The 21,405-nt window shown below is 49.0% G+C and overlaps 1 protein-coding gene across 2 annotated transcripts in view; it reads right to left on the bottom strand.

The window, feature by feature from the left end:
- Window positions 1–21,405, bottom strand: part of LOC147725669 (endonuclease domain-containing 1 protein-like) — a 74,158-nt gene that overhangs the window by 35,979 nt on the left and 16,774 nt on the right. For both annotated transcript variants that reach the window (XM_086964343.1, XM_086964342.1), the window contains exon 2: window positions 1,157–1,455. In XM_086964343.1, the coding sequence (XP_086820469.1) occupies window positions 1,157–1,438 (282 nt within the window). In that variant the 5' untranslated portion in view covers window positions 1,439–1,455. The remainder of the gene's footprint in view (window positions 1–1,156; window positions 1,456–21,405) is intronic.

Raw genomic sequence — 21,405 nt, 5'->3', positions numbered from 1 at the left:
CCCCTCCCCAGAGATGGCACATACCTGCGGCTCTATCATCCAGTCACTCCTCTCCACTCCTCCCCTCATCTTTTACCATCTGTCCTCCCCTCTCTTTAGCATCCACCCCCCCTCCCCAGAGATGGCACATACCTGCGCCTCTATCATCCAGTCACTCCTCTCCACCCCCCTCATCTTTTATCACCTGTCCGCCTCTCCCTGTAGCATCAACCCCCCCGCCCCAGAAATGGATCATACCTGCCGCCCTATCATCCAGTCAGTCCTCTCCACCCCTCCCCTCAGCTGTCCGCCCCTCCCTTTAGCATCACCCCCCCCTCCCCAGAGATGGCACATACCTGCGGCTCTATCATCCATTCAGTCCTCTCCACCCCTCCCCTCCCCTCAACTTTTATCATCTGTCCGCCCTCCCTTTAGCATCCAGCCCCCCCCAGAGATGTCACATACCTGCGGCTCTATCATCTAGTCTGTCCTCTCCACTCCTCCCCTCATTTGTCCACCCCTCCCTTTAGATTCATCCCCCCTCCCCAGAGATGGCACCTACCTGGGGCTCTGTCATCCAGTCTGTCCTCTCCACTCCTCCCCTCATCTGTCAGCCCTTCCCTTTAGCATCCACCCCCTCTCCCCAGCGATGGCACATACCTGCAGCGCTATCATCCATTCAGTCCTCTCCACCCCTCCCCTCATCTGTCCGCCCCTCCCTTTAGCATCATCCCCCCTCCACAGAGATGGCACATACCTGAGGCTCTATCATCCAGTCTGTCCTCTTCACTCCTCCCCTCATCTGTCCACCCATCCCTTTAGCATCATCCCCCCTCCCGAGAGATGGCACATACCTGGGGCTCTATCATCCAGTCTGTCCTCTCAACCCCTCCGCTCATCTTTTACCACCTGTCCGCCCCTCCCTTTAGCATCATCCCCCCTCCACAGAGATGGCACATACCTGGGGCTCTATCATCCAGTCTGTCCTCTCAACCCCTCCGCTCATCTTTTACCACCTGTCCGCCCCTCCCTTTAGCATCATCCCCCCTCCACAGAGATGGCACATACCTCCGGCTCTATCATCCATTCAGTCCTCTCCACCCCTCCCCTCCCCTCATCTTTTATCATCTGTGCGCCCTCCCTTTAGTATCCAGCCTCGCCCAGAGATGGCACCTACCTGCGGCTCTATCATCCAGTCAGCTCTATCAGTCTTCCCTGGTTCGTAGATGTAAGCGGAGTAGAGTGGAATGCGGAGAGCACGGTCATACATGGTGGCAAACTGATACTTATTCTCATAGACTTGGCAAATCCGAGCTGCATTTGTAGGTTCAATTCCAGAGGGCTCTGTTCCTTCGTAGAAAAACTGAGGGCAGCCATCTTTAAATGCGTTCTGTATAACCTCTGCATTCCCCAGGATGAGGCTGCACAAGATCACAGGGAGCACAAGAGGCAGATGCATGATGAAGTCGTCTCTCACTAAAAAACATTAAAAAAATGAACTGGTTAATTTTGAGAAGAAATTATTGCCATTGAGCTGTTCATGGATGTGTGAGTAGGAGGAACTATTGCTTAGAGCATTGCTGGCATAATTTTAAAAAGCATTGGAGACCACCAGGAGCTACATTACAGCAGAGTGGCACCAACACCTGGCACTGTATTATACAAAGGGCACTGCAGGCGGGTGCCTCAGAGAGAGTACAAGGAACTGCCGAGAATACACTCAACTTCTCTGCATATGAACCAAGAACACATCAACACAGGTGTTCAACAAACAGTGGCTACTGAGAGTCAAACTTTATAACTATAAATACCCACCAACATATCTTTCTCCTTAACAAGAGGGACACTTTTATCATTTTCTAATAGGAAAAGAAATTGATGTCTTAAATAAGAGAAGAATACAATATGTAGATGTTAAATCTGCATATTGTTTAGTTTAACACTAGCTCTTCAAAAACTCAGTCATATTATAGCTTTGCATAAGTATGAAGTAGGATTTTCAGTATCATTAGAACCTTATTCCTCATTAAGCAACATATTAAACTAATTTGCTTCATTCAAATTCATCAATCCAGTCATAGTCACAGTGCAGAGTACATTCCATGACATCTTTCTAAATCTAGGACCAAGAGGAAACGTGGATACACTATCTAATCTACTTGAATCCCATACATCACCAGCACTCCACAATGCGGAATTGCAAAGAGCCTATCACTCTTATAGCTGTGAGTGTACCTACAATCACCCGACATGCCATCTTGTCATTCTTAACTCTCACAAAATCACCAACCTTTTACCCCCTTTTTGTTGTCACACCAGGATTTGTAAACCTCTGGTGCTTACATTTATTGATTTCAACTGTATGGCGTTTGTTCTCTAAAGTTTTCAAAACATCTTGAAGCTTCTAGCATAGTTTTACCCCATGGCTGAGATGTCATCCTAAAAAAGCATCATTTCACTCACACCTTCCGACAAATTAATCATAAGTAATTGGAACATTGATGACACCCAAGCACGGCCGAAGAACACGCCCCGAAACTGGAAACATCTGACAGACATAATGAAAGTTGTCAACCTCTTACTACCAGCAAGCAGTGGTACCTGATGGTAAGCAGACTAGTGGAAAACCATTGAACTCCTTTCGTGAGAGACGTTTCATGTGTTACTGGTAATGGGCATTGACCTACCAGAATGTTTTTAGTCAACTCTCTAAAATCAATACACAGTCTAACACTGCTTTTGGCACTTCTTCCCACAAGAGGAGACACCCATTCCGTAGGCTCCACAGGTTCTATGACACCATTCTTTGCCGAAGATTTTTTATTCTGCTATAGCATCTTCCCTGATAACAATGGATTATGCCTCACATTATGTACACATAGGTCAGCATCCGATTTCAAAAAGATTTTGTAAAAAAGAAGGATTACCAGGCCTATCTTTCCAGAAAAAGCCTTAGGAAATTCCCCTAGTAGAACACATATTTATTTCACTTCCTTCGTGCCATAAATCCATTAAAATTAACAGCTTCTAAGTATTTGCATGATAAATGTACTGTAAAAATCCACAAGAAGTTCAGAATAATTACATTGTCAAAGTTGTTGCAAATTTCAAAGAGAGCAACTCCATTTACGTAGATCCAGGTGAAATGCCAATTAACACAAAATAATGCCTTGTCTAATCTATACCAAAACGTTCCTCTTTTGTGTACAAATACCTCATCAAATCCTATAACCTGATGTTCCTGTGGTGTGCAGAAAATCCTTATTTTACTCTTTGACTTTAAACACTGTAAAAAACCATCCATGATGCATTTCATACAGTGACTGTACGTTGAAAAAAAGATGACGTGACAGAAGTGTCATGTGGAGTAATGGTGAATTAGATTCCACAATTCTTACGCTCAAGACGGTGGAGATAGAAGCAGTGCGGGCCCTGGGAAGAGAAGCAAACCCTAGGAGAGACCACAATGAATCAACACTGAGGGGCAGGAGCACGGAAAATCACACACCGAATTGGCCGTTGTGGTTTAAAGTAACCAAAAGGGCAGAAGGGGTGGAGCCTTGTCATGCACAAAGGCTTGAAGTAGCAAGCAGCATACGCTGTTGCCTGAATCCTCGTGCTGAATCATTTTGTTGTGTCTTCTGGCCTGGATCACCGCCGTTGAGCCCGGAGCATCTCAGCGAAGGATTGTTGCAGCCAGAGCATCTTGGGAGCTGAACGGGAGTACAGTTTTGCCACCACCAGTACACAGCCTTCTCCAGGGTCCACGAACGCCATGCTGCAGCTGCCCTGGAAGCTCGGCATAGTCACATCAGGGCCACATGAACCCCCGCCCCACATGCCCAAACCCGCAAATAACACAAAGACACAAGTGTTAGGTTTGGGTAAAAATTGCTGCAGGTTTATTCCTTTCAACATATGTAATGACGGTGGGTTAGCTTACGGGCGATCCTAGGGCAGGCCGCATTCTCGCCACCTGCCCGCCTGTTGAGCCAAACAACACAGTGGCGAACCACCCAACTGTTGTACAATTACCATAATTATACTGACACGCCCATTGCGGGGCGTGACTAGGCAAACCCCCGGTTGCACAGGCCCACAACCGCCCGAAGGACTACTGGGGCGCCGACACGAATTCCTGCACCTCCCATGAGGTTACAGGTTAGGCTCTGAGGTTATGCTCTGGCACCCCTATGTGCCCGCTGACGTCCAGCGTTTGCACCTCTCTTCTTCCGGATCGCCCAGTAACTCCGCCACAGCCCGTGAGGTGGTTCCCGCTGCCGCACGGGCCCCCCCACCACTGCTACTGCTCTTTTACCTGCAACCTTCACCTATAATTGCTTCCTTCAGATAGAGGAGGAACAGGGCAACGCCCAAAGGCGTGGGGTGACACCATTAATCCCTGTCCAACAAAACTAGCTCGGTCAAATTCCTCGTCAGTCCCAGGAACACGACCACGCCAGTTGCGGGCACCCTATCCTCCAAGAAGAGCCCAAGGCCGCTGACATGACCATGCATGCCCGAAGGAAAGAAAGGTCCCTTCTGCCCCCAATCTGCCGGCCCCCCCGGGTCCTTTCACCAAATCAGAGAAACCAAAGGGATAGTAGGGGCCCCTACTTCTGAAAGCCCTTTGTATCAAGAAATAGGCTGTCCAGCACATGTCGCTGGGACGCCAACATATCCCTTCGCACAAGCGTGACGGAACTACCAAGGTGAAGTCACAGCTACTGCTGCAACGGCGACTTCTGCACCATCATAAAGGAAGTGTGCTTTCATGACGCTTGTGCTGCCAACCTCCAAGGAGGACCGGGGAATTCGGGGACTCACTGCATCTTATCAACTTGGGCAATACCCAGATTAAGCTAAAGGGTATACAGGAAAATCCAGCCTCTTGGGTTTTCGTCTGGAAGCGGCATAGCCATGCTACCATTAAGTTAGCTAGTCTGTAAAACGACTTACGACCACCTCCACGGGCAGCTGGGACTGCAACCCAGAGCCCCCAAGCTCCAGACCTGCACAGAGACTCGCCTGTGGAAACCAGCACAACTCCGACACCAACGGTGCAACCACCCGGGTACAAACCCTCTACAGCAATAGTGTAGACTATCCCAGGCAAGAGACCAGGTGATGAGGAGGGCTTCCCCTGCTTATATCCCTCCCTAACATACAAGCGCAGTTCACTTTGTAACTGCAAGTTTACGCTTGTGCAACTAAACCCCCAAAGGATACAGAGGTCTACTGCAGAGCGCAAATGCATATATATTGTGGAAACCTGTGACGTGGACTTACATGTAAATACGGAATGCCACGGTGCCCGCCGGAATCACATGCCCCCTAGTTAGCCAGTAGACTGCAAGTCTATGCTACCACAGGGATAGCTTGTCTTAAAGGTTAACATAGGACCCCCCCTGGCAAAGGGAGCTCCTCCAAAGAAAACAAGATAGAGGGGCCGAGTGTGGGGCCACCCCATAGGGATTAATGGCAAACCATGCTCGAGTTGTGGGAGCCACAGATGCTCTACTGACACCTGACTTGAGTGTTACACTGCGGGCTGCAGACCGCAGGTGGGCTGCCTACGGATACCCAAGCCTTGGATGAACAGACAGACCCCAAGATCATGAAGGAAGGGGAGCAATAACTATTGACATGTGACCTTCCCTACTCCAAAGTGGAATAACCCATGTACCGATACCAGGGGTGGAAGGTAACAGGGCTAGCTGTACCTCAAGGTTGAGGTCCCAGGAGAAGAAATGCACCAGGGGCAAACCTATAGTTTAGGGCTGGGCCTGGAGCTTGCTAACAATCCTAATTTGGCACATCCACGACTGTCTTCCATGTAGCCAAGCCTAACCCGCAGTCAGATAAGACCCCCAGGTGTGAAGGTCCTACCCAAATGAGCGTCACAGAAGACAGCAGCGAAACTGTAATGTGAAGGAAAATAAGGTGCCACACAAATTTCCCACAGCCAGAAAAAGTTGACATGACGTGGCTCAGGGCTTCCCCCATAGCACCCAGGACATGAGAATCTATGTAGTGCCTATACTACCGTGTTAGACAGACCAAATTACGTAGAATGCATGCTAGGTGACTAAGAATTAGCACCTAATGCACACTGATACCCCACTGTAGAGATTTACATACCTGCTGATCTGCCCGTCACAACACCATCATGTTTGAGATAACGATAAATGGAGTCCTGACAACTCTCCCAATGGCCAACTCCCCCCCCACATAAAAGTATGCGTTCCTGTGATGGGACAAGGCCCTAAGTGCCGCACACAACCAAGATAGAGTCTGATGGCAGTGACAAAAACAGGTCGACCACCACGTTCGCAAAATAAGGGGGGGCAGGTGGCAATTGAATTACATGTTCTAAGAGTAAGTGAGAAGGACTGCTGCATTGTTATTTCACTTACGAATTAACCTGCCCCTGCTATTGTCTAAAAGGAGCCTGTTATTGTAGGATATTAAATTCCCTGGCTCAGGGGGTCCTCCCAGGGAGTACAAATGGAATGAAAGTCTGCCCCACAATCTGCTAATCAGCTTGTCACCTTCTCTCAGAGCTAGGGCCACTACAGAAACCGCGCACTTCACTCTCAAAATACCCCACTACCTGCACATAGTCTACTCTTGCAGCGTGCTAACCAGGCCCTTTCCTCCTGATAGGGCCCAAAACACACTCCTGATGTATGCTCAGGGAAATGGGTCCAGATATAGCGCGACACAGCGGCCCAATCTGGTGGACTTTAGAATAGTGGGTACAGGGTATCCGAATCCTCAAGTGACTGTACAGGACGCACAACTTGGCAGTGCCTACCCCCACCTGTGGAGCAAAATGCCCCGCCGCCCTACACATGTATGAGAGGAACCATCAAACAAATACATACCATTGAGAGAAGGGCTATGGATAGGAGGAGGGGGGGGGGGCACTGCACTGTTTGTTTATGATAGTGGGAGGGGGAGCAACACGGAACCCCCACCTGGCCGTCCAGTCCTTCCTACACAAAACAGTCAACTTAAATTAGATACACCAGCAACTTCTTGACCCGATGCACAATTGTGAATGAAAAGGTGGGAACCATAAATGTCCCTGGACTTAGTGTCACTTTAAACCAGAATAAAACACTGGGATGGAAAAGGGGCACTGGAGTATTTTCTTAGCAAAGGCACACTGAGGCTTTATCCACATTAACACAGCAGGGAAACCTTCCCTAACACAAATAATAGGACAGGCGATAGTCGCAGAAAAATTTCGAAATCAGGAGGTTCTACTTATACCAAGGGGGGGGGGGGGCATAAGATGATGGGCATAAGGTCTGAATAAGTGACGCTGAGATGAGGAGAGAAGTGGTCGGGTAAAGAAAAATATCTTCAGAGGTAAATTACGATCCCCCAAGGGAACACTTGTTCGAATATTGTGGCTTACCCATTTCCGTTAAGGTTGGAGTGTTACAATATTCAGGGTACCAGCTAGGACATGGACACATAAAGTAATAGATTATTAGAACTAGGAGCAGGGCTTCGAAGAATCAGTCTATAATGAAGCACTCGCACCCCCCAACGCAGACAGAGAAATTATTCCGCTAAACTCCTGATGAAGCCGACAGAATATCCAATATTTATCTTGGATAATATGATCGTGAGCATGTCATTTGTCACCTTACGAGCCTCACATTGCAGTGTAATGATTGGACAACTTATAACAAGATACCATTGGGACAGGATGTTGCACATTCAACGTCGAATTCCCACTGAGCCGTGCTCCCAAACATAAGCAAATTGGGGAACCGGGGACAATGAAGTGGAAAAATCATAACGGCACATCCCACAAGATGAACCATACTGTTGACGTTTTAAGGCTTGTGCCCTCGCACCTGTTCCTGGAGGCATCACCAACAAAGCAACACCATCTCAGTGTCAGGAGACGGGCCACACAAAGAAACACAGTGCACTGCATCAGAGGCACCGGGCCTCACTGCAGCACAGCGGCATCGCCAACAGAGTGATGTGATTTCACTGGCAGGAGCCGAGCCACACAAAGAAACATAGTGCATCACTAGAAGAACAATGACCGTCCCACGCCACACAAGGAGATACATTGCATCACTGGCAGAGCGATGACCATCCCATGCCACACAAGGAAACACACTGCATCACTGGGAGAGCAATGACCATCCCACACCACACAAGGAAACACACTGCATCACTGGCATAGCGATGACCGTCCTATGCCACACAAGGAAACACACTGCATCACTGGTGGAGCGATGACCGTCCGACGCCACACAAGGAAACATACTGCATCACTGGTGGAGCGATGACCGTCCCACGCCACACAAGGAAACATACTGCATCACTGGGAGAGCAATGACCATCCCACACCACACAAGGAAACACACTTCACCACTGGCAGAGTGATGAGCGTCCCACGCCACACAAGGAAACACACTGCATCACTGGCAGAGCGATGACCGTCCCACGCCACACAAGGAGACACACTGCATCACTGGCATAGCGATGACTGTCCCACGCTACACAAGGAAACACACTGCATCACTGTCAGAGCGATGAGCATCCCACACCACACAAAGAAACACACTGCATCACTGGGAGAGCGATGACCATCCCACACCACTGAGAGAGCGATGACCATCCCACACCACACAAAGAAACGCCCCGCATCACTGGCAGAGCGATGACCGTCCTATGCCACACAAGGAAACACACTGCATCACTGGTGGAGCGAATACCGTCCCATGCCACACAAGGAAACATACTGCATCACTGGCAGAGCGATGACCATCCCACTCCACACATTGAAACACACCGAACCACTGGCAGAGCGATGACCATCCCACTCCACACATTGAAACACACCGCATCACTGGCAGAGCGATGACCGTCCCATGCCACACAAGGAAACACACTGAATCACTGGCAGAGCGATGACCATCCCACGCCACACAAGGAAACACACTGAATCACTGGCAGAGTGATGACCATCCCACTCCACACAAGGAAACACACTGCATCACTGGCAGAGCGATGACCGTCCCATGCCACACAAGGAAACACACTGCATCACTGGCATAGCGATGCCCATCCCACACTACTGAGAGAGCGATGACCATCCCACACCACACAAGGAAACGCCCGCATCACTGGCAGAGTGATGACCATCCCACTCCACACAAGGAAACGCCCTGCATCACTGGCAGAGTGATGACCATCCCACTCAACACAAGGGAACGCCCTGCATCACTGGAAGAGCGATGACCATCCCACACCACAGAAGGCTATACACTGCACCACTGGCAGAGCGATGACCGTTCCCTGCCACACAAGGAAACACGCTGCACCACTGGCAGAGCGATGACCGTCCTACGCCACACAAGGAAACACACTGCAACACTGGCAGAGAGATGACCATCCCACTCCACACAAGGAAACACACCGCATCACTGGCAGAGCGATGACCATCCCACACCACACAAGGAAACACACAGCATCACTGGGAGAGCGATGACTGTCCTACGCCGCATAAGGAAACATACTGCATCACTGGTGGAGCGATGACCGTCCCACGCCACACAAGGAAACATACTGCATCACTGGCATAGCGATGACCGTCCCATGCCACACAAGGGAACACACTGCATCACTGACAGAGCGATGACCGTTCAACGCCACACAAGGAAGCACACTGCAACACTGGTAATTTCCCTTGTATCCCAGTAGTGGCACTGTTACGTGTTGGCTCACTGAGTTAAGAACTCAATCATTTGAATTAGTTTGTGGGTCATTTTTGGTAGAAATCAACTCCAAAAAACAACGAAACCTAGGCTGCTCCTATATTGGTTGCGGTTCAAATTGAGGTGGACTTTTTTGTATAAACAAAGTGATTAATTAATCACCTTTAGTTTTTTTGTATATATTTTCCAATGTTCTTTCTGTGTATTGATTTTTCTAATGATGCTTGTAAATGGAATTTTGAAATGATTCAATTGAAGAAGGATATTGATCTAAAAATAAGAAATACTTGAAAAAGAAATACATTGATGTACATTATAACATGGTGGTGATCTCATGAGGTAATTATTTTATGAAAAGATATCAGTATTGTAGTTTTCTTTATTATTAGGGCCTAGCCTTACTGATTATGGGCCAGACCTTGAGTAGGTCTATTGATTTATACCAAACAGAAAGAGGCAGGAGTTCAGCTCACCTACAAACTGTGAAGGGAGCGATAGGGAGGTTGAGGAGCAGGACTTCAATTTAAATCACAGGTCTCCTGGTCCCAACTCAGCGGTGCCCAGTAGAAGTGGCCCTGCAGGCCGCCGGACTCTTCAGGGTCACTGGTACCCAGAGCCTACACAGCAGTGTCTGGCAATGAGTGCCTGGGCAGAAGGCCCACACCTCGAGCTCACACAGCAGGCACGACCACAGCAATTGAACAGACCCCTCAGGTCGCTCCCCACGCTGCTCCCTGATCATCCATTTGGTATTGTAGCGCTCACTGCCAGACTGCTAATTTCCATCTATTCCGCATTGCTCGCACTGCTTGGCAAAACTGTATATTACCGATTTTCTGTTATCGTAGCGCTATACTGCCAGACCGTTGCTTGATAATTTTTGCCCCATTGTGTATCGCTCGTTTTGCCTGCTCTGATTATTGTGCTGGTGCCACTGCCCATTCATAGCGTTTTACAAAGTTGTGCCCCAATATCGTCCTGTTTAGCTTCTGGCTTGCTGCCATTTTGTTGTTTGTTGTGCCTCCCAGCCCGGCTCTCCACCCCGCTCCCGCCTCCCAGCTGCTCCTCCCTCGCTCCGTCCCCCTCCACTATCCACTTATGACAGACGCGTTTCCGCGCAGCGTTCACGCACTGCGGACACCCCATATACGCGCCGAAGGTGCGCCAAAGGTAAGCCCGTCTACGCCCGTCCGCGCCTGGCCCGCGCCCAGCGCCAGACCCCCTGGTCCCCACAAAATCCACTCCACCCGCATAACGTACGACGCCGCAACCCTCTCAGCACTTAACCCCGGCCGACTCCCAAACTGCTACCAAGCCGCCCCAGGACACACCCATGGACCCTTCACCTGTCAATCCTGCAAGCTCGACTGCATCAGAACCCACACCAAATCCACAAACTCCAAACAGAGCACCGACACTAACCACCTAAAGTGCATCCTGCTCAACACCCGCTCGGTCCACAGACACGCCATTGAACTCTGGAACCTACTCGACACCACATCGCCGGACGTCGCCTTCCTAACAGAAACCTGGATGAACGCCTCATCATCGCCCGACATCGCCATAGCCATCCCGAACGGCTACAAGATCATCCGAAAGGACCGCATCAACCAAACAGGAGGAGGCATCGCCATCGTCCATAAGAACACCATCCGCATCATGACCAGTTCCGACGATAACCTCGCAGCCTCTGAACACCTTCACTTCCAGATCCACACCGTCCCCAAGACCACACTCAGAGGCACCCTCATCTACAGGCCACCAGGACCCTGCACACAATTCAGCGAAGACATCACGGACTTCATCAGCCCACACGCCCTCCCCTCGGAGGACTACATTCTACTGGGAGTCCTCAACTTCCACCTGGAAAAGAACAACAACAGCAACACCACCACCCTTCTGGACAACCTCGCCAATCTCGGACTCAAACAACTTGTTGATACCCCCACCCACTATGCCGGGCACACACTCGACCCAATCTTCACCTCTAGCAAGCACATCTCCTTCAATCACACCACAGCTCTCTATTGGACGGACCACAGCTGCGTTCACTTCAACTACAAAAAGACTACGACCCACAACCACCCACAACCAATTCCCCGCAGAAACTGGAACAAAATCACCACCGACCAGCTCTTCACATCGCTTCACCAAAACCCTCCTGCCAAATCATCGGACCCAAACCAAGCAGCCACCAACCTCACACAATGGATCACCCACAGCGCTGACGAATTAACACCCTTGAAAAACCATCAAATCAAGCAAGGTAGCAAAAAAGCCCCCTGGTTCAATGATGAACTTAAGAAATCCAAGAAGATCTGTCGCACCCTCGAGAAAGTCTGGCGAAAAAACCCAACCACTGACAACCTGGTAACCTTCAAAAACGCCACCCGAAAACACCACCAACTGATCCGATCCACCAAGAAATCAGCTTTCAAGGATCGACTCGACAACAACGCCCACAACAGCAAGAAACTATTCAACATCGTCAAAGAATTTACCAACCCCACTGCCGACACCAACGACATCACTCCCTCCCAAAACCTCTGCGACTCTCTAGCCTCGTTCTTCCACAACAAAATAGCTGACATACATAACAGCTTTGGTGACCAGTCCACCCCCCACCTCTGAACTAAAACCACCCTCCAACAACCTCTGCGCCTGGAACCCAATCACCACTGAAGACACCATCCGCCTGATGAACTCCATCCACTCAGGATCGCCAACCGACCCATGTCCCCACCACACTTTCAACACAGCAAACTCCATTATCGCACCCCATCTCCGAGACGTCATCAACTGCTCCCTCAACTCCGCTACCTTCCCGGAAAGCTGGAAACATGCCGAACTCAGCGCCCTCCTGAAGAAACCCACAGCAGACCCCACTGAACTTAAGAACTACCGCCCCATTTCGCTCCTCCCTTTCCCTGCCAAAGTCATTGAGAAAGCCGTCAACAGTCAGCTCGCCTCCTTCGTCGAATCCAACAAATCCCTCGACCCTTCACAGTCTGGCTTCCGAGCCAAACACAGCACCGAGACCGCCCTCATCGCAGCGACAGACGACATTCGAACTCTACTGGACAACGGAGAAACAGCTGCCCTCATCCTACTGGACCTCTCCGCAGCCTTCGACACAGTCTGTCATAACACCCTTATTCAACGCCTCAGCAACGTCGGAATACAAGGAAAAGCATTGGACTGGATCATCTCGTTCCTCGCCGGAAGAACCCAGAGAGTCCGCCTCCCCCCTTTTAGATCAGAGGCCACCGAAGTCATCTGCGGCGTACCACAAGGATCATCACTCAGTCCCACCCTCTTCAACGTATACATGAGTCCCCTCGCATCCATCGCGCGCCAACACAACCTCAACATCATCTCCTACGCAGACGACACCCAGCTGATCCTCTCCCTCACCAAAGACCCAAACACCGCCAAAACCAACCTACACGAAGGGATGAAAGAAGTAGCCGAGTGGATGAAGAACAGCCGTTTAAAACTGAACTCGGACAAAACGGAAGTCCTCATCTTAGGATCATCCCCCTCCGCCTGGGACGACTCATGGTGGCCACCGGCCCTGGGAAACACACCCATACCAACAGACCACGCACGTAACCTGGGCTTCATCCTGGACGTCAACGCCGTCTCATCATCATGCTTCAACATCCTAGGAATGCTCAAAAAAATCTTCCGCTGGATCCCCACCGAAACAAGAAAGACAGTCACTCATGCACTGGTCACTAGCAGACTGGACTATGGTAACACCCTTTACACCGGAACCACAGCCAAACTACAGAAAAAACTCCAACCCATCCAAAACGCCTCAGCCAGACTCATCCTAGACATCCCCCGCCAAGCTCACATTTCCGGTCACCTGAAAGACCTCCACTGGCTTCCCGTCAACAAGAGAATAACGTTCCGTCTTCTCACCCACGCACACAAAGCCCTCTACGACCTAGGACCCGAATACCTCAACACGCGCCTGTCCTTTTACACCCCCACCGCCAGCTACGTTTGTCCAATCTAGCCCTCGCCGCGATCCCACGCATCCAAAGATCCTCCATGGGGGGAAGATCCTTCTCCTACTTAGCAGCCAAGACCTGGAACTCTCTCCCAACCCGCCTCCGCCTCACAAAGAACCACCTCTCATTCAGAAAACAACTACAAACTTGGATATTCGATAAGTAAAGTACCCCCCCTCCCTCAAGCGCCTTGAGACCCTCTGGGTGAGTAGTGCGCTATACAAATTTTAAACTTGAACTTGAACTTGAACTTGAGCATCAAGGGCAGGTCATGGCAGGTAGGGCCAGTGGGGTGGAACCAAAGGCACATGAGGGGGCATGATCGAGGGCAGGTGCATCAAGGGCATAATAAACTACAGTACGCATGTGGAGCTTAGGATTTCTACATGGTAGTCCCCCTAGGATTTTCCACATCAATTGGACCAGGGCCATTAAGGACAGACGCGTGGGCAGTATAGTGAGCCTTACCGCAGGAAGCAGCCACGTTCAGTGGCAGGCATGGCTAGCCAAGGCCCTGAAGGGGGCGTGTCACTTCCACATTGCACTCATCAACATGGTGGCCATGGCAACGGATGGTGGGAAAACCTACAGCAGGCATGCCACCATTCGCATGGCCAATGGCAGGATGTTGGCCTAGGACATGGACAATGCAAGGGGTGAAAGGACCCCACAATACTCAATACAAAGAGCCAAGATCACAGTGCAGCCAACAAAGCTGTGGAGCATTCTGCACTAGAAAAGGAAGGACAGGCCAGCAGTGTGGGCTGGTAGGGAGCCTAAAGACACTCCTGCACCGGAGCTTTAGGCAGATGGTGCAAGTTAGGCAGACCAAACCAAGGCATGGGGGGAGGCACATCACAGGGCACAGCCAGTGCCAAAGCTGTAAGCAAATACATTAGACCTCTCGCAGTCGGTCCTCCCTTAATAGCGCGCAGAACTGGGCAAGCCAGCATGCCCTTGAAAAACACTCTGGGTTCAAGTGAGATGGTTCGGTTCTTCCTCAGCAGGGCAGAGGGTAGCAGGCAGCATGGCAGCCCAGCAGAAAAGCAGTTCTTTCAGAGCAGCAGTCTAGGAGAGTGGCAGTCCTTGTAGCAGCACAGCAGTCCTTCCTCCTGGCAGAGTTCTTCACAGGTCTAGTAGTGCCTGATGTGGTGGGGTCGGAAACCCAGTACTTATACCCAGTTGTGCCTTTGAAGTGGGGCTGACTTCAAAGAGATGTCTTTTAAGTGCACAGAGTCCCTTTCATTCCCGACTTGGCTCCAGAATCACTACAGGGGGTATGCAGCCCTTTGTGTGTGGACAGGACAATGCCTATGCAGGTGTAAGTGAGGCAGTGCTCAGCTCCAACTCTCCATCACGCCAGTTAATGGTCCATTAAGGACCAACAAGTCACACCTAAGCTTCCGTTGTTTGTGGCTGTCTAGAGAGAATGCACAAATCTCAGATGTCACCCACCCCAGACATGGAATGCAGACAGGCGCAGGAAAACAGGGCTAAGAGCAAAAAAATGCCATCTTTCTAAAAGTGGCATTTTTCGAGGGTAATTGTTGGACATGACCTTTCTTAAGCGGCTTCCATAAAACTTTATATTTTTTTTCCTCCTAATTCTTGCTGATTCTCTTTTGGTGGCCTTAGGAATCTTGGCCTTTTCCCACTTTAATGCACTGTGAAAGCATGTGCGCCCTTCCAACATACGCTGGGAAGTCGTATTTACCTGATTGATTTAGGTGTTGTACTTGTGATTGCCCTGTAAAAAGGTATACCACATACTCAGGGCAGGAGCTGCACTGGCTATTAGTGGGCCACAGCGCTGATTGTGCCACCGACCAGAATAGCCTTTCAAACATGTCTCAGGCCTACTATTGCCAGGCCTAGGTGCACGTACTTGCAGTTGTGCTCAAGTTGGCATTTTAAACCATGAGCCAACCCTGAGTGTGCCTTTTACCACACCTCTGCCACCCATAGGGTAAGCCCTGAGGGGTAGGTAAAAGGCAGTGCAGGTACATAAATGTGTTCCCTGCCTCGGTAGAGAAAACTCCCCATGTGGGTTTTCCCTACCAAGGAGGACTGCTCTTCCCTTGGGTCAAATTGGGGGAATGGCTATGTTAATATTGATAAATTTGATGTCGATGTATGTCATGATATATGTACTATACTATAACAACGAACTTGCATATCTGTTGTCATATCCACCCAAAATGAGCTTCCCATCAACTCCGAGTCAGAAATACGGGGTCAGGTAGGTCCTGTGACCTTGGCAGCGACACCATAAAGGCCAGAGAGATTGGCCCCACCAATAAAACATGTTTTCACCGGAGAGGTGCACGTTCAAAAAACACCATAAAATCAGTTGCCAAACTAAGTTAGGAAAGCTGAGCCAATCAGAACACAGCATATACACTACACACAATGAACACGTGCTCCCCATGCCGGACATCTGGACACGTATCCACTAACCCCATATTGTGTCAACACAAGGTTGAGACCCACTGGTAGTCAAATTATCCGGCCTGTGACCAGAATTCCATTTCTAAAATAATGTACAAATTCCTTTATGACGTTTTGTGGACTATATACAATTACGGCCCAAACCAATGTACTTTGAGACACTCTTCAGACCCTGACTCTGTTGGCTGTTCTTGTTGTGTGTTTCCATTAGGGCCCACTTAGTTTTCATGTATTTTAGTTAGCTTGCACATTAAGGCTGCTTTGCCTTGCACGCATTAAGCTTGACATGTTTATTTTTATGCCACATTATTTTGGAAAAGCACTGCACAGGTTTTTGTTAATGTTTCAGACTGTCTGAACATCTTTTCCAAGGTCAAACAACACTGTTCCCGCTCTTCCTGTGATCGGTTAACAAACGTAACTTGGCACTTAGACACAACATACATTCACATCTACTGTTTTCAAGAAGATACCTCCTAACATGTACACCGAGACGGGCCATTTTAAAAGCGGAGAGAAGACAGTCTAGCAGAGCAAAGGTCTTGACTAGAGAGAGATCTACTATTTGAGATGTAAAACAACTACCTAAGCTTAGCAGGTTTGAGGTTCACCACTAAACCCAACGATCTGTAATAGTGAGGGTAGGTTGAGTCAGATAAATAATGCACCATGGTAGGGATTCTTAATGTTTATAGGTTACTTGTAACACTCCTCACTCTGTTGGGATGCGTATGTTTTCTAGCTGCAGCGCAGATGTTTTATAATAGACCACAAAAGTTTTCAATAAATATTGTAAACTGTTCTTGTGTCTTTTTTGTTTATTATGGCATGCGTGAGAGAGAAAAAGAAAGATTGACCATCTTTCCATGGTTCCTGAGGGGACTAGAGTGTTGTGTTCTGGGGTGTTAACTCGCCTGTCACTCTGGGAAGGTTAGTAGGACAGGTAAAGCACTATGAGCTGGTCATGATTGGAGCTCATAGGTACTGATGTGGTATGGTGACTCAGTCCCTACATACTGAAGTATTGTGGTCCCAGGCATAGTTCTGATGCATAGAATTCTGCACCATTCTCCCAGTTGCTGTGTTTAATTAGACCAGCTGTTCCTTGTTTTGCCAAACGCCTCTTGTCTTTCCTTTTTTCAAGGTAATTTCATATTCGAGCATCCTAAATGGTCAACATGTCTCTGCCCATAGGTGACTTAATGAGGTTCAAGGGCACTCATCAGGACCAAAAGGTGTAATGTCACTCTGCAAATATAATAAAATGTCTATTACTAGTCATACATTAGACTTGGTAGATATCAAGATGGCCCTTCACGGACGTCAGTGTCTACCTAGAACACAAGAGCGTGTATCTAAACTTCACTCTCAAGCATCAGATCCCACCTACACTGCAGAGCTTATGTGCTTCTGCTTGCCGAATATGTTTGTAATTGGCGCTGATAAGTATAGTACTGTGAGAAGACAAGCAATTTTTCTCCACCTTCTTGATGTTGAAGGGCAGTAGCTGTATGAAGATTTGCCTGAAATTTCTTTGGGAATGGAAGATGGGCAGCCTACTAATGCATATGAGATGTCTTTGCAAATAATGGATTCACGCTTTACGGCAAAAGTAAACACTGCATTAGAGCATCATGCATTTTTTTCTAGGGTTCAGAGATCAGATGAGGACATTGCATCTTTTCTATCAGCATTGTGAGGGTTATCATTGATGTGACAGTTTGAAAACTTGAGCAATTCCTTGATTAGGGATCAAATAGTGCGATGCAAAAACAATAAAAGAGTAAGGGAAAAACTGTTAACACTTAAATGTGGATAAAGAAAATGTATACCAAGGGAAATGATGGACGGAGCATTTGAGCAAATCAAACATTCACTCCCAGTCAACTGATCTGGGTTTAATCCATCATCATTCTTTAGCTCACTCCACCACCCCAGTTCAGACATGGCCATATGCAAATCGGTCTGACCCTGTGCCTCATGGGAACAGTCCAGCCCGAACTACCAAGCCATGTCTTCCCTGGACCAGAATCAAGCATCCTGGGACCGGTTTCTGGCTAATCAGCCGTCATCAGCCAGGCTAGCTTGATTCCAGTGGCAAAGTGAGTAGGGACCCACGTCTGGGCATACCCTGCCAACTTAGGGCAAAAAAAGCGATACCAAAGGGGATGATGGACGGAGCGTTTGAGCAAATCAAACACTCACCCCTAGTCGACACTGATCTGGGTTTAATCCAACACCATTCTTTAGCTCACTCCACCACCCCAGTTCAGACATGGCAATATGCAAATCAGTCTGATCCTGTGCCTCATGGGAACAGTCCAGCCCGAACTGCCAAGCCATGTCTTCCCTGGACCGGAAACAAGCATCCTGGGACCGGTTTCTTTCTAATTAGCCGTCATCAGCCAGGCTAGCTTGATTTGGGTGGCAAAGTGAGCAAGGGACCCACGTCTGGGCATACCCTGCTAACTTAAGACGAACAAAGCGATACCAAAGGGGATGATAGACGGAGTGTTTGAGCAAATTGCACACTCACCCCCAGTCAACTGATCTGGGTTTAATCCATCATCATTCTTTAGCTCACCCCAACTCCCCAGTTCAGACATAGCCATATGCAAATCAGTCTGACCGTGTGCCTCATGCGAGCAGTCCAGCCCGAACTGCCAATCCATGTCTTCCCTGGACCAGAAACAAGCATCCTTGGACCGGTTTCTGGCTAATCAGCCGTCATCAGCCAGGCTAGCTTGATTCCAGCGGCAAAGTGAGTAGGGACCCACGTCTGGGCATACCCTGCCAACTTAGGGCGAAAAAAGCGATACCAAAGGGGATGATGGACGGAGCGTTTGAGCAAATCAAACACTCACCCCCAGTCGACACTGATCTGGGTTTAATCCAACACCATTCTTTAGCTCACTCCACCACCCCAGTTCAGACATGGCAATATGCAAATCAGTCTGATCCTGTGCCTCATGGGAACAGTCCAGCCCGAACTGCCAAGCCATGTCTTCCCTGGACCGGAAACAAGCATCCTGGGACCGGTTTCTTTCTAATTAGCCGTCATCAGCCAGGCAGCTTGATTCCAGTGGCAAAGTGAGCAAGGGACCCACGTCTGGGCATACCCTGCCAACTTAAGACGAACAAAGCGATACCAAAGAGGATGATAGACAGAGTGTTTGAGCAAATCACTCACTCACCCCCAGTCAACTGATCTGGGTTTAATCCATCATCATTCTTTAGCTCACTCCAACACCCCAGTTCAGACATAGCCATATGCAAATCAGTCTGACTGTGTGCCTCATGGGAGCAGTCCAGCCCGAACTGCCAATCCATGTCTTCCCTGGACCAGAAACAAGCATCCTGGGACCGGTTTCTTTCTTATTAGCCGTCATCAGCCAGGCTAGCTTGATTCCAGTTGCAAGTGAGGAAGGGACCCACGTCTGGGCATACCCTGCCAACTTTAGGTGAACAAAGCGATACCAAAGGGGATGATAGACGGAGCGTTTGAGCAAATCACACACTCACCCCCAGTCAACTGATCTGGGTTTAATGCATCATCATTCTTTAGCTCATTCCACCACCCCAGTTCAGACATGGCCATATGCAAATCAGTCTGACCCTGTGCCTCATGGGAACAGTCCAGCCCGAAATGCCAAGCCATGTCTTCCCTGGACCGGAATCAAGCATCCTAGGACCGGTTTCTAGCTAATCATTCGTCGTCAGCCAGGCTAGCTTGATTCCAGTGGCAAAGTGAGCAAGGGACCCACGTCTGGGAATACCCTGCCAACTTAGGGCGAACAAAGCGATACAAAAGGGGATGATGGACGGAGTGTTTGAGCAAATCAAACACTCGCCCCTAGTCAACTGATCTGGGTTTAATCCATCATCATTCTTTAACTCACTCCACCACCCTAGTTCAGACATGGCCATATGCAAATCAGTCTGACCCTGTGCCTCATGGGAACAGTCCAGCCCGAACTGCCAAGCCATGTCTTCTCTGGACCGGAAACAAGGATGCTGGGACCGGTTTGTGGGTAATCAGCCGTTATCAGGCAGGCTAGCTTGATTTCAGTGGCAAAGTGAGCAAGGGACCCACGCCTGGGCATACCCTGCCAACTTAGGGCAAACAAAGTGATACCAAAGGGGAAGAAAATGGATAAACGTGGTGTAAGTGAACTAGCAATGGATAACCAAGATTTCTGAAATTGGTGGGTCAATAGAAGATATCAAGGAAGTGACATCTAATGTGAAGGTCAAACAACAAGGGAAATCAAAGTAAAAGAGCAAAATCAGTCTATTGTATCAGGATCACATTCCAGAATAATAAAATGTTATCGATGTGAAGCACCGGGACACATAGCATCTAGCAGAAGGTGCGCTGCAAGGAATGTTGTATGCTGCAATTCGGACGTAGAGGTCTATTTGAGAAGGTTTGCAGAATGAAGGTGGAATGTTAAAAGTTAAGTAAATAGATGACACGTGAAAGAGGACATGAAATAGTGCTCACTATAGAGGAGTTAGATAATAGTGAAGAAATGATCACTACAACCCTGAAAGGAAAAGAATTAGAGAAAGAAAGCACCGACAAGTTGGAAAAACCTCACTGCAACCTGCGTTCAGACAGCCATGAAGTGAGAATACTGGCAGGCTCGGGGAGCTCATAAACTTTGATATCGTAGGATACCTATGGAAAACATTGGGCGGATGTAGAGTGGAAATAATGTGACATTAGGCTGTGGGGTGTGGAGGGAAAACCATAGACATTGTAGGGAAAAAATGGATGAAAATTGTTTACCTGCACTATGATTGGTCAAAAGTAATGTAAAGAAAGACGTAGCCATGAGGAGCTACACTGGAACAGAATGGAAAAAACAGGAGCAGCCGAACAAGGAGCTAAACAGCAGCAGAATGACAGAAACAGTCATAGCCACGAGGAGCTACACTGCATAGGAATGACAGAAACAGGAGCAGACATGGCCACGAGGAGCTACACTGGAGCAGAATGACAGACACAGGAGCAGTTATTGCAATGAGGAGCTACACTGCAGCTGAATGACAGGAACAGGAGCAGCCATAACCAGGAGGAGCTACACTGCAGCAGAATGACAGAAACAGGAGCAGCCACGAGGAGCTACACTGCAGCTGAATGACAGGAACAGGAGCAGCCATAACCAGGAGGAGCTACACTGCAGCAGAATGACAGAAACAGG

Source organism: Lissotriton vulgaris, chromosome 3_2, assembly GCF_964263255.1.
Source record: "Lissotriton vulgaris chromosome 3_2, aLisVul1.2, whole genome shotgun sequence".
NCBI classification, from domain to species: Eukaryota; Metazoa; Chordata; class Amphibia; order Caudata; family Salamandridae; genus Lissotriton; species Lissotriton vulgaris.
This window is presented reverse-complemented; position numbering and strand designations above follow the sequence as displayed.